The sequence below is a fragment of the Chanodichthys erythropterus genome, chromosome 7, assembly GCF_024489055.1.
Source record: "Chanodichthys erythropterus isolate Z2021 chromosome 7, ASM2448905v1, whole genome shotgun sequence".
NCBI lineage: Eukaryota > Metazoa > Chordata > Actinopteri > Cypriniformes > Xenocyprididae > Chanodichthys > Chanodichthys erythropterus.
The window spans coordinates 5892164-5916971 of record NC_090227.1 but is presented as its reverse complement, the minus strand read 5'-3'; the positions used below and the strand labels follow the sequence as shown (position 1 = coordinate 5916971).

Genomic DNA, 24808 nt, shown 5'->3' with positions numbered 1-24808 from the left:
CAAAATACGGCAGTACGCTGTCGTAAAGAATGTTGGTGCTACCATGGAAACCAGGAAACGCGGATAAGTGGCATTTTAGGGGGTGTGATATTATTGGGTGATACCACTGCAGATTGGTTACTGAAATATATCGTTTTTCCTTTTGAAATATGATGTCCTTAACTATTAAGTATACATTTTCTAAAAACGCGAAACAGGCCTTGCTTAATTAATCAAAGTAATGTCATTTATTTACTACTCAATTCTTTATTTTTCTTTATGTGAACAGAACTGATTCTAACTGTTGTGTACTTAGTAAAAAAAAAGGAGGTTACACTTTATTTTACAGTGCCGTAGTTACATTGTAATTAATCAAAGTAATGTCATTTATTTACTACTCAATTCTTATTTTTCTTTATGTGAACAGAACTGATTCTAACTGTTGTGTACTTAGTAAAAAAAAAAGGAGGTTGCACTTTATTTTACAGTGCCGTAGTTACATTGTAATTACTCAAATTAGTACTGTACTATTAATTAACTACATGTACTTACTATAGAGTTAGAGTTAGGGTTTGGTTTAGGGTTAGTTACTTGTAATTATGCATCATTTACTGTTATTACAGTAGTAAGTACATGTAGTAACGTGTATCTACGGCACTGTAAAATAAAGTGTTACCAAAACTTTTTTAAGGAGTCCTTGATGCATTGTAATTAATTATACACTTAAGAACTGAGTGATATTAATTAACAACATGTTACAGCATTGTATAAATATAGTTGCTTGTAAATATACATTTAGGCTACTGTTATCACATTATTATTAAGTACATGTAAAAAGATTAGCTAGTTCTGTGATATAATTAGAACATATATGATTAAAAAGCAGTGTAATTTAAAATGTTAGAATTAATAACGATTTTATGTTATAATTGTCTATTAAAGGTATAATATGTAATAATTTTGTCCGCTAGAGGTCGCTAGAAGCCTATTCAAAACAAAGTCGTAGTTTGATGATGGCAAGTTTGAGCGCAGAATCTTGGGACATGTGGTCTTCACCTCAACAGACGGTGCAAAAGAATAGGGATTGGAATCTGGAAAAAATCATGTTCATGGATGTGATTATTAATGTTACTGTAGTATGAAGCAGAGCAGGAGTGAGTTTGCGCAACACATGCCTCACGAGCAGCGGGACTTTTATTATGCCACAGTCGCCGGCGCTGCTTCCGCTTTCCCGGTCATAAGTATGAGGTAACGCAGCTCTGTTTATCATAATAGATACATTTGAGTGTGTTGAAAATTATGTTATAACATTACTCTGTGAGTTCGCTCGGCGGCTGCTGTGAGATGTTTCACACTGCAGTAAGATAGATCGATTTTAGAATATCATATTAAATGCAGGATGTCTTGTGATGATAAATGACATGCAATTCATTTTAAAACATTTTGTATGATGGAGAAAATGCTTTATTACTGTTACTAAAAATAAAGTTGCATCTGATTATGCTATGTTAGCTATTTGACAAAATACTGTTTTTCTCTGAGGCATGGTAAAGCATACTCGCAAAAAATCGAGAAAATTTATTTAAACAAGAAGACTAACATGTTGAGCTATATAACAATAATTCGTTTTCTGTCTATAAATATATCAAAACAGTTGTTCCCTTGTTTATTAAAACGTGTAATATATTAACGTGTCTTTGGTGTTTCCATGGTTTCTACAAAATAAAACCGGAAATCGAGGGTAACGCGGGTATGACGCAATTGACAGGCGACTCCTCACATGTCCCAGAGCCTTGGTTAAAATTATAATTTTCTCACGATTTACAAATAGTTGGAAACATCTGGGATATTGTAAGTACTCAAATGAACTTAATATATAACACTGGCCTAGTGTTTTTTTGATATTTTACTGTAAAAATATTACATATTGCACCTTTAAATATTTCAAGGTGCACTGATAATTTATAATGCGCATTGACAAAATCGCTCTTTGGAGGAAGAGCAACAACCCACAACGAGCATGGCCATTCAGAGAAAAGAGATGAACAAATTGTAAATCTGAAGTCATTTTTCTTTTTTAATCGTGATCACTCGCCCCTTTAAAGTGGAGTTGGTGGCGGTCATTAAATGATGCATCGACGCCCTCTGCTGGACACTGACGGCAGCGACAGCGTCGTTACTATAGTAGTTTAATACTAGAACCTGAAATAATGACAGGGCGCAGATCGGATGGTCTCTACTGCGTTATATTTGTAATAATCTATCAATACAAGTGTGAATTATTGCGTTACATACTGCTTCAATCGGTTATGACATGGCTGAAAGAGGACATGCGCAGTTGAAAGGACACAAAGAGGAAGGAGTGGGTGGTGGTGGCGGATGAAATCTATTCATTCCGATATTTCTGTCACTCCAGTCAGCGATGGGACAGTCGTAAAGGTCCAAGCCACACCCGTAACTGTAAGCAATATTCAACCACAACTTCAAATGCGACCAATCAATGGGGGTAAACAACACGGAAAGCCACGCCCCTCATACATACTTCATAAAAATGCCTTTTAGTGAGGGGGCAAATGGTTAATTTTAGCATTTATCACAAAGAAGCCAATCCTCCACTGTAATGTTTGAGGTCGCACCACCCCCTTATTTGTGATGTTTAACAAACAGGGCCAATCACAGCCCCCAGTGTTTCATCAAAACAGACTCCTTTGTCATAAAAACATCCGGACCCAAGGTGAAGCTGTACAGACAACCGCCTGTTTGTTATTGTTATCCTCTTTAGTCACATCTAAAATGTGCTTCTTTATTACCAGTTTCATTGACAATGAATATATATATATATATATATATATATATATATATATATATATATATATATATATATATATATATATATATATTCATCATATACGAAATTAAATTAAAATAGTTGTTCAAGTCAAGGTTAAAATTTCATTATCGTTGAACGTACGTCTTATCTAATCGTATGGCCTATGTTTACAACGTGAAACGTGAAACAAGATAATGTCATTCCATTTAATGCAGTCAATATTTTCCTAGTGTTACAGTGAAACGGACATGTTATATCGTGCCGAGTTAAAGGGCAACATACGTAATTATACCGCAATATTAACAGCAACAATAACAGTGCGTTGTTTATTAATCAGGCGATCGCGCCGGGCCTCTGTTTCCTGCTTGTGAGAGCTGTGCTTGGGTCCTGACGCGGAGCCCGTGCAGGGCCGTACTGGAGACCCCGCGCCGCCTGCACCTCTATCGTCTCGGGTGAGTTTGATACAATGTAGCAATTTCTCTATAATTCTCTATAACTATTGCAACGCTGCAACATTCGCATGCGGACCTCACCTCTTCCCGCTTCATTCAGCCGGCCCGGTGCATAGGTCGGTTAATAGGTTGAGTTTACAGCGAATTCCCAAGCATACCCCCTTGATCCAAGAGTATTCCAACATAAACTCATATTTAGCAGGGATAAAGATAGGCTACGCAATTGCTTCTATTGGAGCCCGAACACAAAATATTCATCAATTATGTGCACTGGCTCCGGTGAATGCGCTCGTACGGCAGAAATAATACGTGTTTACAGTCAGTTATTGTCAGATTTGTTCGTATTGCGTCTGTAAACGCACATATTACAGCTAGGAAGCTAGCTAGCAACAGCTAACTGAATCTGCTGCAGAACGAGCGTCAAAAAAGCGATTTAAAGGCGCTCTGTGTTGGTAAACCTGTAAAATGGTCGCAAATAAAAGTATCTGCACCAGTGGGAATGTCGAGCGAGTTATTACATCTTTGCAAATGCGCAAAATAACCGCCGTGTCCTGCAGGTCCAGAGTGTCCATTCATGTCTCTTCTGATGCGAGATCCTCTCAAAATGACCTAAAGCAGATCTCTGACAGAAGAAGTTTCGCAGATATTTGTTAATGATGCTCTGTGTGCTATTCAGAGTCTGTTTGCCCCCAACAAACATTAGTGGCGTCCCCGCCTACCTCATCCTCATTTTGTGGTTTTGATTTGTTTAGATCGAGACTGTGAACATGAGCAGGGCAGCGACTCACCAAAGTCTGACTAATGCTTGAAAATAGTTTGTAAATCGTGATATTTGACACTCGGTTGTGTTTTTCTTTGCGTAAAACAGTGTGAGGTGATGCGCGCGCTTTTTCCTCTTACCTCTCGCGCTAGACAGTGCACGAAAGTTCAGCTGCTGCCTTCAAAGGATGTGAAAGCGATCACTCTCTTTTTACTGCTGTAATAGTTGCTCGTTAAAGCCTCAGAATACTTTAGATTTCAGTATAATTTGGTATTATCGATAATGAATGTGTAGTTGAGTATAAAACGATCCCTAAAGTGTTTTAATGAAGGAAGTCAATATCAAATATCTATATGGACGATACCAAGGCTTGCTCACTTGTTTCTGTTATGTTTCTTTATATTATTTTTTTCCCGCTGTTTTGACTCATGATGCACATTGACGAAAGATTTTCATTTAGTCTGATTTTAATATTAGTTGCATTTTCGTCAACAGTCTGATTTATATTCTTAGATTGAAATTGATAGCATCTGAAACTTTTTTTTTTATGCTGACTGATGTTCTGCTTTATTTTCACCAATGTGCATGATTTGACTCCGATTACAAAATTCCAATAACACATTTCACTAGTAGGAAGTATTTGCTTGAAGATTTGCTGTGAGGTTTGTGTAAGGTTTAGCAGATTTGTAAAAAAAAAAAAAAAAAAAAAAAGGGGTTAATGTTTGTGCACTTTTTTTTTTTTGTACAGTTGACATGGATGATGAAGATGGCAGGTGCTTGCTAGATGTAATTTGGTAAGTTGTTACACCAAAACGTTGAACATCACTTGAAGTTTGAATGTTTGTTGTGTAGACCCAGCTGAATAACATCTTTCTTGTTGTACAGTGACCCAGAAGCACTCAATGATTTTCTTCATGGATCAGAAACACAAGTGAGTACTTAAAGTGAAGAGGACAAACTGTTTTTCACAGTATGACAGAGCCAAACTTCCACTTTGAAAGTGTAACCCAGATACATCACAAAAACAGCACACCCACCAACAAGATTTCCCAGAACCTTCTGATCTTTTCCGGGTTATGTTTACATTTCTGCCCCTAAATCGGTTGTCCAGCTTATTGATCTTTTTCTTTAATTTCAATCCTGATTTTTTTCCCTCTTTGGTTAATTCACGTATATGATATACTAATCTAATTTTCCTCTCTATTTACTCCTGTTTTCTTTCTTGTTTGCTTGGCCTTTTAACTTGGTTATGCCTGCATTTTGATCTGGTTGATTGGTGCACTGTCCTCACTTTGCTTTTCCCTTTGCCTTTCCCTCTTTGTCTGCCTATTTGCCCTTTGTGCATCTGCTCCCTGTCACTTTCACACGCCTGTCTGTGTGCTGTGGTGATTTCTGCCTGTCCTATCCCTGGGTATATCTGTCTGTAGCTGGACACTGATGACCTTTTGGATGGCTCAAGTGACCCGTCCAGCTCATTCTTCTCCAGCTCTGGGGTGAGTAATATCCCCCATTTGCGCCAACCTCCTGTCTCCATCCTTTTTTGTAGCATCTGCTCCTCGGCCCCACCATCCAAATCAGATGCATCGTGCACCAGATCTGCGTCTACAGCAGTCAGTCCCAAAGGCCTACCACCATCCCAGATCCATCCCTGCCATCTTATTCTTCCATCATTCTGAATGTGGCTAGGTTGAAGGGCTAACATTGGTTTTTTTGTCTTTTTCAGGGCCACATTCCTGAGGTCCAACCACAGGCTCAGCTGTCAACAAATGAGCCAGGCCTTCCAAGAGTCAGCGTTGATTTGGACTTCCTGGAGGATGATGACATCTTGGGGGGATCGCCGGGAGGAGACAATGGAAGCAATGGTGTTGGGGCAAATCATGAGCCCTGTGACATTTTGCAGCAGAGTCTGGCAGAGGCTAACATCACAGAGCAGAGCCTTCAAGAGGCAGAAGCTGAGCTTGACCTTAGTTCCTTTGGGCTAACTGGCCTTACGCAGGTGGTCCAACCGCTGCCTGATGCTGGCCTGTCAGGGGTGGGCATTGGAGGTGCATCTCAGATTTTTCCAAACCAAGGCAACCCTAACGCACCCTCAAATGCCACCCCAGACATGCTTGGCTCAGTCCTGGCACATCCAGGCCTGCAGCTTCAACCCCAGGTCATGAACAAGGCTATCAGTGTCCAGCCGTTCGTACAGCAAGTCGGGCTTGGAAATGTAACTATTCAGCCTATTTCCTTACCGAATGGCAGTCAGTCTGGACCGTTGGGCATTGGACAAATTCAGGTTGTGGGCCAACCCACTGTAATGACTATAAATCCATCGGGGCAGCAGATCTTGGCGAAAACCATGGGTGGCTACCAACTGCATCAACCTGGGCCTGAGGCAGCAAGCGCTGGAACGCAGGCTGGGCTTGGAGGCTCTGTTTTGAGTTCAGGAGGTGGACTTTTAATTCAAGGGGGCAAGGCCACTCTTGGGTCCCCTGCCTTAAATGGGCCAGCTGTCTGCTTAAGCAACACAAATACCAACAACAGTGCAACTACAATGGCCACTGCTGGTGGCATTGTGGGTTTCGGTAATGCCTCTCTGGGTGCAGGAATTGGATCTCAAACCCAGTCTCAAGGCCAAATCATGCAGAATGTCATCATCCAGCGGACACCAACGCCAATTCAGCCCAAACCTCCTCAAGGGGGTGCCATCCAACCCAAAATCTTCAAGCAACAGCAACAGCTTCCTGCCCCACATGCCTTGCCAAATGATGCTAATAAGGCTCTGGGGGTGCAGCAAATCCCAGTGTCAGCTGGTCAGAATGTAACGTTTCTCCCTGGGAAGCCTGTCTCAAATGTAGTGTTGAGCGCACAGGCTGCATCACAGGGAACGCAGTTTTCTCAAGCGCTCTTAAGGCAACAAGGCCCCCAAACGTCGGGCAAACCGCTCAGTGTTCACTTGTTAAACCAACAGGGCAGCATTGTTATTCCCTCACAGACTGTCCTGCAGGGCCAAAACCACCAGTTCCTCTTACCAGGGCTTCAGGCGGGAGGGCAAATCCTGACTCAGCACCCCGGGGGTCACATCATTACCAGTCAGGGGCCTGGGGGGCAGATAATTGCTAATCAGATCTTGACAGCCAATCAGAACATCAACCTGGGTCAGGTGTTGGCCTCACAGGGTCACCCAGGGGCCGCCCATATTCTCTCTGGACACATCCAGCTCCAGCACGGGCAAATGGGTCAGCCCACGCTATTCCAAATGCCGGTGTCATTGGCGCAAACGCAAACACAAGCCCATCCGGTAACGGGCCATGTGCAAACGGTCATCCAGGGCATGCCTATACAGAATTCCCTGTCCATGGAGAGCCTTAGCCCAGCAGTCAGTTTACAGACGTTGGAGCAGTCTGGTGGCATCCCCAATAACGGTAGCAGTGGATCAACAGCCATGGCGCCGTGCCAACCAGGAGAGGGAATCACGGTGTTGGGCGGCTCTACGGACCCTGCTGCCCAACCAGCACAGACCCAACCGCAACCCTCAATTCTCACAGTTCAAACGACTGCACCGGTTTCAGTAGCAGCTTCGGTTCCTTCCTCTTCATCTCCATCCCCCACTATGGCCACATCCACAGCCTCAATGGTGGGTTTGGGTTCCCAGGCCCAGCACAGCCCAGGAAAGGTGTTGTTCACGTCACCTGGTTCCAGCATGATCCTTAGTCAGGAGTCGCTTCAAATGTTCCTGCAGCAGGTCAGTGTGCTCTTTTTAAACCTTATCTGCTGTTTGTAAACTGTGTCCCTTTGCTAACAAGCTAACATAACAACATTTGATCCCCAAGCTGACCTCTGACCAGTTTGGATGATTGTGTTACCTCTCCCATACCTGAACTGATAAATGTACCCATGTTAGGACCAACAGCAGCAAGCAGGAAAAGACCCACCTGCCGCTGTGGGTGTACCTGCATCTGTTATCGTCAGCGGCAGCAGTTCTGGTCCCGCCCCTTCAGGCCATGACAACTTGTTAGCTGAGACTCGGCAGAGGCAGAGTCCCAGCCCCTCCCTTGGCCCCGCCCACATGGCAACAGTGGTTAACAAGGTAGATGAGCTCATGCTCTGCACTAAGCCCCACCCACTTGTTGCTGCCACTGCTGCGTATTGGACCACTGTCTCCCAGCAGATCTCCCTCTCTTTCTCTGTCCCATTGTCTTTCTACTGTCATTGCTAAGACTTGGATGCTTTTATTTGTTTTCACTCATTTTCACTTTTGTTATTGCCTGTTGTCATCTTTCTTTCTGCATTCTACACCTTTCACAAATGTCATGCGTTTCTGTCATTGTTACTGTAATAATAATAGTTTTTTTTGTCCATTAGTTGTTTACTACTATTATTGCATGCTATACCCCCCCCCATAATATATTTATTTTCTGCTATTTTATTTGCATGATCATTTTTGAGCAGGAAGCTTGCTGAACTACATTGACACTAATTGGGATATGGGTTGATGCAAAAAACAGTGCAGCTGTTGCTTTTCAAATGGTGTCACATGCAATAGTAAAACTCTAGAGACCTTATTTTTCAGTTACGTGTTTGCATCATCTTCGTGCATCTTCCCATGAGCATGTCGTGGAGCAATAGCTCTTTCTATTAGTTTTCCTGTTGTAAATTTTTGCCACTCACACTCTCCTTCATATTAACATTGACTACTCACTACTTCTGCTCCTCACTTTCGATAACTGCTGTTTTTAACCTCAATCAGCCCCCCCCCCACCACCACCACCCAGCACCCCCAAGAGAAATTAAATTAATTCCCTTCAAGATCACTTTCAAAGATTTGATCTTGATCACTTGCTCGCTGCCCTGAATTACCTTTGTCCTCTACCAGCAAATCTGTTTTGGTTTATGTAGACTTAGACAATTTTTTGTTTTTCCTTGTCTGTTCTCTGTAAACCAATTTTTGTTTTTCTCTGCAAAAATTATGTCCTCAAATCAGTTGTCTTCTCTTCCTGTTTAAAACTCTAATAGTGTCTCTCCAGAGAGCACTAATCTTTTAGATATATGCCTGATGTACAGTTTATATATCTAGTACATTTTGGTACATCTGCTGTTTTAGTCTTTAAACTTTTTTTTTTGAGGTTTTGAAATTCCTTTCTTTTTCTTCATGCTTTTATATTATCCTACTTGTATTTGTTTATTGTTGCTTGTTGCTATTTGGTGTTTTTTTATATATATATATATATATATATATATATATATATATATATATATATATATATATATATATATATATATATTTTTTTTTTTTTTTTTTTTTTTTTTTGCACTATAGGTATGATTGCAAGTTAGTCATTGTTTAGTGATGCACTGAAATGAAATTCTTGGTCGAAACTGAAAATCAGTTGTTGTTCACACTGTTTTTCAATCCGCTTTGTTTTTCACATGCTCTGTACTATTTGCATATATTGAAAATGATTGTGAAACTGAAGTGGATAATGGTTTTGTAAGAAACTCTTGTTATTGATAGTCTCATCATTAGGAAATTTTCTATGAACTGGCCAAAATAAAATGGATAACAACATGAATTATAAAGCTGTCTAGAGCTAACTGATGTTGTCATTTCCTTATGTGATTCATTAAAGTAGAATCTATATATATTTAAGTGGTGTTGTTGCTGCTGACGTTCAATTTCTTAATGCTATTGAAATGATTTTATTTAAAAAAAAAAAATGTGAACAAGCTGCTGTTTTCTGTTACTAAAAATTTCAGTGCATCCCTAAAACTAAAATGACTAATTAAAAATATGAACTGGCTTCGTAATCATACTTACATTGATAATTTTCTCTCCTACTCCTGTTTTTATGCTGTCTAGGTTCCGTCGGCAGCACATTCACAGACTATAAAGATCCAAAGCGCATCCCCATCTCAACCTGTGGTCACCCCTACACCAACACCCACCCTGTCTGACAGCCCTCAACCTGCCCAAGTTTCTCCCCTCACCCTCGGGCAACAGATCCAGTCTCCTCACCAGCACCAGCAGTCTCGGCCTCCGTCGCAACCCCAGCCTCAGTCTCAGGCGCAGACTCCCTCACGCTCCTGCACACCTTCCTCTTTACCGCCTCTCTTCATCATACACAATCAGATCGGAGGTTCTCCACAACCACCACAGCCTGCTCCTCCACCACAGCAACAGCAGCCTCAGCAAATACAAGTGCAGCTCCAGCCTCAAGTACTTCCTCAGACTCTGCCTCAGCCTACCACCCTGCAGCCAGACATGCCTCCTTCCTCTTGCTCCCCGAAGCCTCCACAGCCACTTCCTGCACAATTCCAGTTCCAGCCTGCTGCAAGCTCGTCTCCAGCTGCAGTGGTGAAACAGCAGGTGACTGTGGTGCCGGGGCTGACTGCAGAACAGCAGCATCACCTACAGCTGGTCAGTGCGCAGCTGCAGACCATGTCATCCATCACACAGCCCTCTCCTCAACAAAAGCAGCTTTTGGAAAAACTTCACCAGGTATTGCATCATCACCATATCCTTTATACATTGTTCTACTTGGTTGTGGCACAAGTTTGCATTAGAATTAAAAAAAAAACACATCTTATATAACATTTTTGATGGTTAATTCAAAGTCATATAATCCCTGTTTACACCTGGTATTAAAATGCCTACTTTCCACCTACTGACACAGTAAAACTTCTGAAGAAGCCCATACATTTACCCGCCCATAGACCAGGACAGAAGTGGTCGAAAGTAGACAAAAGAGACGGATTAAAACACTAGGTGTAAACGGGTTTGTGTCTCTCTTGTCCACTTGTGATCCAATCGACCAAAACGAATCTTAATACCAGGTGTAAACAGGGCCATAGAGTAGGCTTTGTTAACATTCAGGTGTCACTGTGGGCAGGGCTACTTTGAAAAAACAAGGGGAAAACACAAATGACCATAAAAATCAATTAGTGTAGTGTAGGACATACACTCCAAATCTGTCTATTACAGATCTCCATAATTGTTATTTTATATCAACTTGATGACCAAGATGATTGTCTATCTGCTTGTGACTTATACAGGTCCAGCAAAACATTCTCCTACAGGCTAAGCAGCAAGCTCAGGCACAAGTCCAGGCCTCTCAGCAACAGGCTACAAACCAGTTCAGTAAAATGCCAGATCCGCCTTCAGTCCAAGCTGCAACTTCAGTGGCCAGTGGCACCATCCAAGCACCAGTCCAGTCCCTTCTGCAACAGAAGTCTGTGCTTGTCAAGTCCTCTACTACAGGTGGGCATCCCATATTTCTATCCTTTAAATGTTTACTTTAAAATAATTCTAAGTTGACAATGTGTTATCTTAACCTCAGGTGCAAATGACACTCAAGTATTTTCTGCTGTGTCTGCTGGGGCTACAGCGAACCAGGGAGTCACGACTCCAAACCTTGCACAGGCAGTTCAGGTGAGTGAAATGTAGTTAGTATTTTTACTGTAGTTTACAGCTGGACAATTTACCTTTACAGGTATATTAACTTTACTAAGTGGAGACTGATCATTTTGAACGCATTCTGACTCTGATTTGCAGGCAAAGCCAGGAGTCATAAGTTCAGTTGGTGGGCTAACTCTAGGTAAAGCAGGTTTGCAGATTCAGGTTTTAGGTGCTGGACTCTCTCAAATGCCTGCACCTCCACCACCCGCTCCTCAAACACAGGTAAAGTTCAAAATCACATTACATAAGACTATTGTAATAAACTGAGCTCTATTGTGTCATAATTGTGGTAATCTTTTGATATTTATTTATTTTCACAGACATCATTAAAAAGGCCCTTTAGTATGGAACCAAGCAAAGAAGCTAGGTAATATACTCATTTACAGAGCTTAAATTGCAAACGTGTTATTAGTACAATCTACGTGACCTGCTAGTTTTTTTTTTTGTTTTGTTTTTTAAAGATCAGCCTACTCATGTGCTCATGTATCTGTTTGTAGGATGCTGGAACAGCTGCGAAAACAGCAAGGCTCGATTCTCCATCCTGACTACAGCTCTCCTTTCCGCTCATTTGAGGACACACTTCATCGACTGCTGCCGTACCACCTGTATCAAGGCATGGCTTCATCCCCGGGAGACTACCGGAAAGGTAAATTCTCATACCTCTATGTGAACATCTACAGCACTGTAGTGTAATTTTGTGGGACTGTCTTCGGGGGCCAGTGTGTAACTCTTGCTTTACTCTTGATTCTGTCCAGTGGATGATGAATTTGAGAATGTCTCAAGCCAACTCTTGAAGCGCACACAAGCAATGCTGGATAAATATCGTCACTTGCTTTTTGAAGAATCAAAGGTAAAATTTAAATCTCACTCAAGTGACCTCTCTTGATATCTGGAGCTTTTGAACCCTGAATTAATTGGTATCTGGTGTGTTTGATACTTTGAGCAGAGGCTGGGTCCCTCTGCAGAGATGGTTATGATTGACCGAATGTTCATTCAAGAAGAGAAGGTTGCTCTGAGTCAGGACAGGGTTCTGGCCAAGGAGAAACCAGGTAATAACCAAGGTTCAGTACAAGTAAAAGTTGCCATGAAATTGCTTTATAATGTTAATGTCTTTGGTCCTGTTTATAATTCATGTGCTATTGGTAGTGTAACTGTCAGTGTATATTCGGATGTTGCAGTGTTTAATCACTTCATCTCTTGACTTTTTGCAGAAGAATTTGTGGCCAATTCCTGTTTGCTGGACAGCAGTGCAGTGAGGCCTGTACAGGTGGACCTGAGTTCTGTAAGAACCGCATCATCATCAGCAGTTGCAGGTCCACCTGTGGCAGCCGCACTTGCTCTTGCTCCAGCCACAGCTGTTGCCCCTGCTCCAACCACAACCCCTACACCTACTCCAGCTGCTGCCCCCGCTCCTACTTCTGCCCCTGCACCCTTCCCTCCTACCAAGCTGGTGATCAAGCAAGGTGGAGGGGGGGCATCAGTGTCCTGGTCCACCAGTTCAACCCCTACGCCTGCTCCTGTGGTCCGGCCGTCTGTGGAGCCAGTCGCACCAAGCGCCTCCTTCAGCCGCACTCCGTCCTCCCGCCCTGCTGATGACGATGATGACGTGGCACTTCCCCAGCGGACCAGCAAACCACCCATCAAGACCTACGAGGCACGTCGGCGAATAGGTTTGAAGCTGAAGATCAAACAGGAGGCGGGGTTTAGTAAGGTGGTTCACAACACTGCCTTAGATCCTGTCCACTCCCAATCCCAACTTACGCCACAACCACCGACCCCCGAGCAGCCCCAGAAAGTCAAACCGCATGTAAACCCACCCACCACTGTCATTAGAACTCCACCCCCAACTACTTACCCCACCCCCTCTTCAACTGTCACTACGGTAACAACACACACAGGTTCCACCTCCACAACTTCCTGTAGTGGGGCTACACCCTCATTCTCCTCCTGGTCTTCATCATCCCCTTCCACGTCTACGGCGCAGATGAATGGCACTCTGGAACACCACGAGGTAGGTGGGGTGAAACGGAACCCAGCATCCACAGCAACTCCTCCTCTAACCACTTGCCGGCTCCCGCTTCGAAAGACGTACCGTGAGAACATCAGTCCACGTCACAGGCCGGGAGTACCAGGAGGAGGTGGAGATACGTTGCCCATTGTGCCAGCAGGACCCCCTCTTACCTCTTCCCCCCAGCCACAAGGCTCCTCCCCTCAACCTGAACGGACTGTGATAGCCAGTGTGAAACTAGAAAGGCAGGGCGGACATGGGCGGTCTCACCCCCACACAGAGTCGCAGAGCCTTACAGCGGTGGAGGACGTCCTTTACCGTGGCATCAAAAATGCGTACCAACACCACAGAGAGTTCTCAGACAAAGAGGATGAGGATGAGGCTGAGGAAGGTGGTGGTCTGGGGCGGTTGAAGGCCATAGGGAGCAAATACCGAGAGGGAGGAAGGGGTACCTTCAGGATGGATCAGCATGCCCCTGGCCCACCTTCTCCTGGAGAGTCTTCCTGCACAAGAGACTCCTCACTTCCTGCCAAACGCTGTAAGTCAGACTCTCCGGACATGGACAATGCAAGCTTCTCCAGCGGTAGCCCGCCACCCGACGACTCATTGAATGAGCACCTGCAGTGTGCCATAGACAGTATACTGAACCTCCAACAGGGCCCTCCTGGACATGGAGGCTCAGGGAGAGGGGCTTTAGGGAGGGTTCATGGGGCAAACCTGCCTAACCAGCACCAAACCCATCCTTCCTACAGACAGTCCATCCCTCCCCTCTCCACGCCTCCATCATCTACCCCCATGTCACAGCATCCACAGGTAGGGGGCCGAGGACAGAATGGAAATCTGGTTTCACAGACGCACAGTAGATAACAGCCCCTTTAGCTGAAGTTGACTGAAAGACTGAAAAGCAGGATGTCAATGGATAGGGGAAGCAAACGGAGACACTTTTCCCATGTTCAGCTGTGTTTGCTTTGTTTGTCTGTGGTTTGTGCTGATGAAACGTGTTCTTTTGGTTTACATATGGCCCTTTAAGTGTACTTTCTAAAATATAAAAAAAGTGCACTTTGATTATGATTTTCAAAATTTTGTCCCTCTTTGTTTTTTCCTGGGACTGTTCCTACGTGAGTTCCCCAATTTAAAGATTTCTCTCAACTCGTGAGAGACAAAATATATCACCATTCATTTAATAAATAATGTTTGTAATTACTGTGACGTATGCAGATTGCAGGAACTTTTTAAGTGATATCATGAAATTTGTCATATCAAATAGTAGTTAATTTGGTTATTTTGGAGAATTTGTTTATTTTTTTGAGAGACCAATGAATCACTTGTCCCTTTGTTAGAATGGTTGTTAGAATGGTCCCCCATACCATGTAATTATATTTTTAGTAACTGGTGGTCACTGCATAGAAGCTCATTAATGCATAATAGTATAGTGCTCTGTCTCCCCGAAGACTTCAGGTTTTGGTTATCTAAATACAGGAATTAACAATGAATTATTCACAAACAGAAAATCCACCAGAACTGTAAGAAATTGATTGACTTTTAAAGCATTCCAGCATCAAGAGCACATTTACAAATCAAACGTACAAACACAGCACAGCAAATTTGGGTGATCCTTCTAATAAAGAAAATGTTCTGGGGGGAATATTATTGCAAGCCTGAAAAAGTCTTTTTTGCATCTCTGAAGTGCAGAGTGTAATATGTTCCCAGACACAAAGTCTCCCTCATTCATGCTTTTTTTTTTCTTCTTCGTAGGCATATGTATGTTCAGACACTCGTACACATTTAAAATAGAATCACTGAAAGATATTTGAACCGTTCAGAAGCAAACACAGTGAAAGCAGTGACGTGGAAAAAAGAACAATAATAATGTAAAGAGAAAAAAATAGAACTGTAAGAATTTGAAGTATAGTACTACAGATTAATTTTGTATTGTATTTATTGTGTATAATGACACTTTTTAAAAAAAAACTGTACATTTAGTAAAACTGTAAATTAAACCTTGCTTCTTTTATGAAACAATCACACCTTATGTTTGCCACTTGACTTGGTTGTTTTTGAGACTGAGCTTATTTGACTTCATTGTGTGTATGTAATGATCTTACTGGCCAGTAGGTGGCATTGGTTAATCGGGTCTGAGTCAGAAAGGAATAACAGTGCAATATAGATGATCTGCCAAGTCTCTCAAAGGTGGTCTTTCATGCAAGCATCAAAAGTCACGTGAATGTCTGCTGTGCAAACAGATCTCTAGATCAAACAAAAGCCATAGAAATCATAATAGAACATGTTGCCTCATAGAGCAGCATCCACTGAAAGACGAATAGTGCCACTCCCTCATGTTTGCAGGCAGTACTTTATGTAAATGAATGACTCTCCCTATAAAACGCTTGACTCCACCTTAGCATGTGGATGCGCCCCCTCAACTCCCTGTCCCCACCCTGGTTTAAACCCATTGTCATCACTTGCCTAAAACCAATCAGCTGTCCAAGGCTCTCCCCTGCTTCTGCGTCAGGCAGTGTTTGAAGAAGAGGTGCAGAGAGAAACGTAGGCAGGGACGGAGGCAGTACTTGTGTGCATGCCTTAGAGCTGAATTTGCTGCAAGAGACAGAAGCACAAGCAGATCAAGACCTCTCATCTGAAATACACGAAAGTTCCGAGAAGAACCGTAACTTGTAACGTTTTACTTGGTGCTACTCTGGTTCCTTGGACAGATTGTTCCTTCTAAGGTACATCCTCACATGTAGAAACACCTCCAGGGCTGAAGAAAAGAGTAGCTAAGGTCAATCATCTCTTCAAGTACTTCAATCTGAGATTCGGCATTTTCCAGGTAAGAGGACAAATCTTGGAGTTTTTGGAATGTTCCTTTGCTTTGTGTGTTACACTTTAAAAACCCTTTTCTGATTAAATGAAAATGTTTAGAGTAGTTGATGTGTGCATTGTTGAACCAAAAAAAAGGATTAAACAGGAGCAAATGCCTCTGGCCTTTCCTCCCTTTACTGGCGCACATCAGTGTTCTGGTTCTGTAATACTTCTGGAAATGAACTGAAGCTCAAGGCTTCTACCAAAAGAGTCAACTGTCTGTGTTGCAATTGTGGTGAAGGATGCCACAAGGCATTTTTCATCTCCTGCGCAACATGTGAGTTTTATTACATAAAGTCAAATCCCAACTATTAACCCTTTTTACCAAGGCAGTTGTGCTAATGTTGAACTTTCAATCCGATATACAGTATATCAGAATATCTAGTTTCTTTTCAGTTAACAGGCTCTAAGGTTGGCACAACTTGACGTGAGAAGCATACTTCTCTGGAATACATTTACTTCAACTCCATTTTGATTCAAAATAAGTCCACTGGATAAGCATGAAGCATTAATTAGGGAGTGTTTCGAATCTACTGCGTGCCAAATACCCATTATGGGAATTAATGCAAAATCCTGTCAGTATTTAACAAGAAACACTGAATATGCTTGTGTCTGACGCATCACTGGTGTATTCAGCCCTTTACGCACTGTAATCCTTCACACATTTAACTTTCCACTGTGAGCCGCAGCTGGAAAACATGGCTCACTTTTTTCAATATACGGAAATAAGTTATGAATGTGTGTTTGTGGATTCAGAGTTAGGGTGGGTGTGTGTAAGTGTTTCCAAAAAGAGCACCAACTTTTTCCAGGGACATGCATGGACAATGCACTTTACTTTCCCTCTGGGCTGAAAACGTCTCTTAAGATTCTTTATTTGAAGATAAATGGAAATGTTAGGAATTTTAATGGGAGCAAGGCCTTCTAACCAAGAAATTATTCAAATTAAATATATAGTTAGAAAAACTACAGTATTGTCTGTATACAATATTGTTCTAATGTTTTATTTACTTTTCAACTTTCCGTTTTCATGTTTTCTTTTTTTCAGGCAAAAAAAGTCATTTACTAAAACAGAAGAAATCCGGGGGGTCAAAAGTTATATAATATTGTATACTATAGTTTGCTTTATAACTTCAGCAAACCACTGTAAACCTTCAAGGCAAAACATTTGGGTGCATTACATTAATACTGTAAGCAAGAGAAGAGTCTTTACAGTCATCCCAGAGGACACGTAAACAGTGCAAAACACAGCCATAAATTAACTGCAAAGGAAACTCTAAATACTCTCACAAGTTGCACGATGTCACGCTGGGGACGCAAGAATGTCAAAAAGGCCCCGGAGGTGATTAGGACAGTGACCGAGGGCCTTAAGTCACTCTATCGAAAGAAACTCCTGCCTCTGGAGCAGTACTACTGCTTCCATGACTTCCACTCACCGAGTCTGGAGGACGCCGACTTTGACAACAAACCTATGGTGCTAGTGGTTGGACAGTACTCCACAGGAAAGACCACTTTCATCAAGTAAGTCAGTTCACTAAGGCTTTTTTCATGGGGAATTAAAGTAACATTCGACAGGAGTTAAAACATGTCTATGGCAGTTAAGGGCTTAAATTGTGGAATTATTCCACTCATGGTTTAGGATCTTGGGAGCTATACACTCTACTACATTATATTCCCTTGAACTCTGTATTAAATCTAACTGTTATTCAAATGAGATAATTTAGTGAATGCAAATACATTTATCTGAATTTAAACAGCAGTTCCACGGTGTTTCGTTTGTTCTATAGAAGAAAAACCACAAGGTAATTAAAGATTATCATTTCAACACAGTAACCATGGCTTTGTTCTGTCAACACAGGTATCTGCTGGAACAGGACGTCCCAGGGAGTCGTATAGGGCCGGAGCCCACCACTGACTGCTTCACCGCTATCATGCATGGAGATGTGGAGGGGCTCATTCCTGGAAACGCCCTCATAGTGGATCCCAACAAACCCTTCCGCAAGCTCAACCCCTTTGGAAACACCTTCCTCAACAGGTGAATAGATTCATACAGGCAGATGTTACACTGAGCTGCTATGTAGGACATGACATGAGAGATGAGAGTGGGTTGTGTGAAAGAATGCATCAACTGATCCGTCTGCTTACACTGGGCACGCAGGGAAGATAACAGAGAAACAGTGTGTTAGTTTTCGCTCTACGGAATTTCAAGTGTCCGTGCCAAATTTCTAAGGGAGGAGGGACTTTCCTTATTTGTGGAAAACTTGTGGAAGGGAGAGATATCACAAGAGAGGGCAATGAGCGCTAATGTGCCAAAAGCAGAGCTGTAATGTGTGATGACTTAGAAGCGTCAGAATCAACCAAAGGTTAAAGAGAAGACTTCATTTCAAAGCTTGTCTTTCCAAAAGAAAATATTTGAGTTTTTCATTTTCTGAAGAAAATGGATAGTGCACAATGCTAGACTGTTATGGGTGGTTGCCAGGACATTGCGACGAGGTTGCTAAGGTGATGTTGAACAAGTTTTAGCTTGTTGCTATATGGTTGTAAGGGTGTGATTGCTTAAGGCTGAGTCGAAACTACGCCGTAGCTACGTTGTAGGCTGTGTGTAGCACGCATAGCCTATGGCGTAGCCTGACGTGCCAAAAAATGTAACGACGCATCAATTCTATGCGGACTGCAAGCGCTGTGAATGGTCTGTTAGAGCCCCTACCTCAGGTCAAAAAAAAAAAAAAAAGTACGATAAAATCGCATTTCCTCACATCTCTGGACACTGCCTAGTGTTGTGCATGTGTAATTGCACATCGACGCGGACAATGAAGCACAAGTATAATGAAAACCGATGAGTAGCCTACAGCGTCGGTCCAACACAGAAGTATAAATCAGCCTTTAGTAACCTGGTTACATAGAAAAGGAACAGGATGATTAAGCTATCATTCACGTAGCAAAAATGATATGGGATGCGCCCAAGTTTATTTGTTTCTTTTATATGTTTTTAAAAATTTCATGTGGTATAAAAGTCAACTAAACAGTAATAACATATTTTAGTTACATCTTGAACACATTTTAGTGTAAATTTTACTGTAAAGTTTTACGATTTCAAGGTAAACATCTTTTAGGAATATCATGAATTATTAATTCAAAAATATCATGATATTTTACCATCTTAACTAATCTTGCATTTTCTTTAAAAAATGTAATTATCTGATTTTAAGAAACTTGACAAAAAGTTTTTCAAATATTAAAAAAGCGGTGAAGAATAAATAATACAGAAATAATGATATATTATGCCAAACTAATTAAAAGGATCAATTAATTTTGATATTGCTCTGACATTTTTTACTTCATGCCACTCCAAAATATTAAGAAATTATCATCATAGAAGAGGTGTATTAAAGTAATTGCATGTACGAATTACATTTTTATTTTTATATTTTGAATAACTTAATAGATCTGGACAAAAAAAAAAAAAAAAAAAAAAAAAAGCACTGAACCTAATATTCAGTACAAATCTCCAACCCTCTGTATGAATAATGGCAGTGAAGCTTGCTTTAGCAAACTCCACTTATTTGGTGAATTAAGACAGAGCAACGTCTGGTATTGAAATACCAGGCAGTAGCCAAATAGTGTGAGGAAACTAAGCTGAAGTTCAAGTCCAGGTCATCTGAATACCTCAGTCCTCTCATTAAACTTGCCAAGAGAGTTTCAACATAATTAGCTTGTAGTTGTCTGTCAACACCAGAGAGGGCACTGTTTTGAGCGCCAGAGAGTCTTTATCAGATCCAGTTTTTCCCTGGTCTCTTTGGGTGTATTTTTGCAAACATGTTTTGAGAACTTCTTTTCTCCTACTTCCTGCCCAGGGAAACAGTCCACTCATTAAACTCTTTTAAAGCAGGAAGAGACCATGTTTTTTTATGCTGCAGATCATTAGTGGGAAGTATTGTTTGATTTTGGCAGCGCTGGTCATTTTCCCTCAGGAAGCCCTGTGTGTTTCAAGCACCACTTCCACACAATGGACCAGCCTGGGAGGAGTGACGCTAGAAGTCTGCTTCTTAGATCACACACAACAGCTGTGATAGGAGTAATGGATTTTTTTTTTTTCAGCTTTTCTCAGGGGGAAAGTGATTTTAACTAAAGAGCTCCTGAATGTTTGATAATTGTGCCATGTCCTTTTAAGGAATCTTACACCAACTGTTTTGTGCATAAGATGTAGATGAGACGTACAGTGGCTCTGAAGAAATTTTGGGCAGTTTTGGACATGTACGCATGTTTTAAAATAGTTGTATTAGTTAATAATTTAAGTGGATGTATGAAGTTACCCTCAAGTTCACATGTCTGTGCTGTCTTTCTTTAAATACCACTCAGTTTGATATTTTGTGTAATGTTACAAGACATTTGTGCATTTTTAAGTGTGGATATTTTGGGGAAACTGTGGCTTAAAACAGCTGGCAAAAAAAGACAAAACATGCAATGCTGTATTTAAAATATATCATCTTAGCATCTGTATTTCACTGAATGCAAAACAAAATCTGTTTAAACATTGTCCCTTTCCCTGACAGATTCCAGTGTGCTCAGCTGCCCAACCAGGTCCTGGAGAGCATCAGCATCATTGACACCCCAGGCATCCTGTCCGGGGCCAAACAGAGAGTGAGTCGAGGTAAGGTTGACCTGAAAAAGTAGGGAGAGGGGTTTGGGAGTATTTTCAGCCAAATTTTAAATCAATTTCCCACTTAAAATTCAACTTAAACTGGTCTATGTCTCTTTGATTTAGTCCCATAGTCACATAGTCCCCTGTGAAAATTACAAACTCACAATATGTCTTTCAAACTATTTTACCACAAAAATTTTGAAAGAACATTTTGTTAAAACAGCAAAAACTGAATTAACCCAATAAAGACCCCAGAGAAACTGTATATGTTGGGTACTAATTGGTGTCATCATAAATAAAAAGGATAATACTGATCTGAGACCTTTTTCAAAGTAAATAACAGATGATACATTTTCTAGGCTCTCCCACAGAGAACATCTTTGGGTAATCTTAGTTTATCAGTGTTGCACCACACTAGTCGGTGTCTGCTTTTTCTCACATATTTCCCTGCCTTACAGCATTTGCAGTGACGCAAAGAATGGGAAAGTGAGCCATAAAGGTGTGACAGGGAGAGGAAAGGGAAAGAATGTAAAGGAATGTTAGGGGGATGTATGAGGCGCTTGAGTATTCAAATGTTGTCAAAACAATTGTAGCATAAACTGTTGACAACATTCACACAAAATCACCTAGAAGACTGTTAAAGAGCTAATAAGGTCTCAAAATTTGAAAATAGTCTCAATAGAGCACAACAGCTGGGTTCAAGATTTACAATCCTCAGAACAGAGGTAGCCAACTCTGCTTCTGGAGAACTTCCTTCCTGCCAGTGTTTAGCTCCAAACCTAATAAAAAATGCCTGAACCAGTTAATTTAGGTGTTCAAGATTGCTTGAAAATTACAGGCAGGCGTGTTAAAGCAACGTTGGAACTGATTTTAGCAGGAAGGTAGCCCTTCAGGATCAGGGTTGGCTACTCCTGCTGTAGAGAAACAGCAATAACATCCCAATCTAGGGGTAGCCAACCCTACTCCTGGAGGGCTACCTTCCTGCAGAGTTTAGCTCCAATCTAATCAAACAAACAAACAAACCATAACCAGGTAATCAAGGTGTTCAGGATTACTTGAAAACAACAGGTAGGTGTATTGGATAGGTATGGAAGGGAAGTGTACAAGAAGGTAAGGTTGGCTTCCCATGGTGCAAAGCTTTCAAGACAGACCTGCCATGAGCTCTAAGGTTAAGGAATAGTGTATCTTCTCTAGAACCCATAATGCAGTCTCAGTTTACCTGAAAAGAGAATTCGATGTTAGCATGGAAACAAGGCTTTGATTTGTTTATATCATTTGTAATACTTCATGGGATTAGTTCATTCACTAAAGGAATTTAAGTACATCGTCTTTTACCTTTTTTCAGATTTACAAATACTCTCTCGCTTTGAATCAAATCAGAGCTGGTGTGTCTGATCAGAGTTTTTTGAGATTCCTATGGAGAAAATGAATGAGAAAAATACTTTTGAAACCAAGCCTGAAAACATGGGTGGTCACTGTTGCACACTACTGTTGTTAATCTTCTCTTTTATTCAGTTAGTTGATTTTATGCTACCTCATCTTCCTTTTTGTAGGATATGACTTCCCAGCAGTTCTCCGCTGGTTTGCTGAGCGTGTGGACCGGATCATTCTTCTCTTTGATGCCCACAAGTTGGAGATCTCTGATGAATTCTCAGAGGCAATCGGGGCCCTCAAGGGCAATGAAGACAAACTCCGTGTTGTGCTGAACAAGGCTGATATGATTGATACCCAGCAGCTCATGCGAGTGTATGGAGCTTTAATGTGGTCTCTGGGGAAAGTATTTGGTACTCCTGAAGTTCTGAGAGTCTACATCGGGTCCTTCTGGTCTGAACCTCTTATGGTGACCGACAATCGCAAGCTGTTTGAGTTGGAGGAGGAAGATCTGTTTGCTGATATCCAGAATCTGCCACGCAACGCAGCCCTACGAAAACTTAATGACTTGGTCAAGAGGGCTCGTCTTGTGAGGGTATGTTAATATATCATTTAATGACTTTTTGTTGGAACTTTCATATCAGAAGGTACAAATTATTTAATGTAAACACTTCAAAAGGTTCAAAATTCTGTCCGCATTTATTCACCCTTGTGTCGTTCCAAATCTGTATGATTTTTTTCTTCTGTGTAAGATTTTCTGAATAATATCTCTATTTTGTGTTCACTGGGGTGCTTTTCTTATAGGTACATGCCCATATCATGAGTTACTTGAAGCAAGAGATGCCATCTGTCTTCAGGAAGGACAATAAAAAGAAGAACCTGATCTACCAGCTCCCGGTCATCTTCTCCAAGATTCAGCTACAGCATCATATCTCTCCAGGAGACTTCCCTGATTGTTCCAAGATGCAGGTTAGTGCAACCACCTGGTCCTTGTATTGAGTTTAAAACACTACTTTTCTTGCTTGACAAAGCTTTGCTTGACTTTGCTTTCTGCATTTATTGTGTAGGAGCAACTAATGGCACATGACTTCTCCAAGTTTAAAGCCCTGAAGCCCAATCTGATGGCTATGCTGGACGAGCTGCTGTCTAACGACATTGCCAAACTGATGCCCCTTCTTAGGCAAGAAGAAATAGAGGCTGGGGTCCAGCTTGGGGTCCAAGGTGGGGCCTTCTTGGGAACCCGTGCTGGACCCTTTATGGAAGGGGACCCCTTTGGCGAGAATGCGGATCAAAATGGTGAGGTGGGTGAGGAAGATGAGGAATGGGTGGTGACAAAGGACAAGCCCAAGTATGACGAGATCTTCTACAACCTTGCACCAAACGAAGGCAAACTAAGTGGCACCAAAGCCAAAGATTGGATGGTGAGCACACGGCTGCCCAACTCCGTGCTGGGCCGCATCTGGAAGCTCTCGGATGTGGATCGTGACGGCATGCTGGATGACGAGGAGTTTGCCCTGGCCAGCCACCTGATTGAGGTGAAACTGGATGGCCATGGGCTGCCCCCTGAGTTGCCTGCCCGTCTCGTGCCACCGTCCAAGCGCCGACAAAAAGGCTCTGATGCTTAGACAATGCAGCAATGCACCCACGATCAACTGATCCTTTTCCGCACTTCCAGCATGTTGTCCAGCTCCACAGCTGCTGCAATGCATCTCCGTTCACTGTATTTTGGTGCCTTTTTGTACTTTGGTAATTTTGTAACATGCAATTAATGTCTTGCTATGTATTCTTGGTTCAAATGCAATAATGCAAAAATTCCCAGCTGGAAGCCAAAGATAATTGTGATAAACCAAAGACTGGTCTCAGTAATTTGGAAGGAATGTCGCATCTGTTGCCATTTTTTTCCTGACTGTAAAATCATATGACATCACATCCAGAAATGCTTTACACAATACTCAGTTCATAGAACTTACAATGACTCCTGTACTAAGGGATAGCAAATAAACTCTTGCAGATAACAGACATTCATTTTTATCATTTAGCATAGAAATCTATAGACTTGGCTTTACACGCTTTTCCGTTTGGCTTTTAATGTTGTAGTCAACAAAATCAGAATGTGAAGTCAAGGCAAACACTCAACTCTGAAACTGCTTTGAAAGAAGACATGAGGAGGCAAGTTAAAAGTTTGTTTTTAGAATCAGTTTACTAGAATGTTGCTGTCTTTGCCTTCAAAATTGAAAAAGAAATATGCTTTATATGTGATCAGTTTTATTGTTTTCCTTTTTTGTATTGACTGAGCTCTATGCATACTATGAAAGACTGTCACAAGATATATATATATATATATATATAAAATCAGTGTCATACATGTTAAAGCAAAATGTGGAGATTTCTTACTGACTACTGTAAACAGTTCCACTGAATGCTTCAGTTAACCAATGTTTTCACAGTAAATATATTGAGCTGAATAAA

General features: G+C 41.6%; 2 protein-coding genes across 5 annotated transcripts; both read left to right on the top strand.

Moving 5' to 3' along the window:
• The first annotated feature begins 3200 nt into the window (after positions 1-3200).
• On the top strand, positions 3201-15596 carry bicra (BRD4 interacting chromatin remodeling complex associated protein). Of its 4 annotated transcripts, none has more exons than XM_067389706.1 (14): positions 3201-3261; positions 4770-4815; positions 4907-4952; positions 5745-7751; positions 7920-8096; positions 9867-10505; positions 11060-11264; positions 11344-11435; positions 11559-11684; positions 11783-11829; positions 11960-12108; positions 12218-12312; positions 12406-12511; positions 12674-15596. In XM_067389706.1, exons 2-14 carry the CDS (start codon positions 4775-4777, stop codon positions 14335-14337), a joined length of 5394 nt encoding a protein of 1797 aa, XP_067245807.1. In that variant the 5' UTR covers positions 3201-3261; positions 4770-4774; the 3' UTR covers positions 14338-15596. The 4 variants fall into 4 exon arrangements, with proteins under 4 accessions (XP_067245807.1, XP_067245805.1, XP_067245806.1 ...); XM_067389704.1 differs by having other exon boundaries at positions 7911-8096; XM_067389705.1 differs by having other exon boundaries at positions 7911-8096; positions 12409-12511; positions 12674-15595.
• A 319-nt stretch (positions 15597-15915) lies between these two features.
• ehd2b (EH-domain containing 2b) lies at positions 15916-24808 on the top strand. Its single transcript, XM_067388964.1, has 7 exons — positions 15916-16297; positions 17375-17847; positions 18185-18361; positions 20880-20977; positions 22522-22934; positions 23144-23308; positions 23407-24808. The coding sequence occupies exons 2-7, from the start codon at positions 17627-17629 to the stop codon at positions 23962-23964; spliced, it is 1632 nt and encodes a 543-aa protein (XP_067245065.1). The 5' UTR covers positions 15916-16297; positions 17375-17626; the 3' UTR covers positions 23965-24808.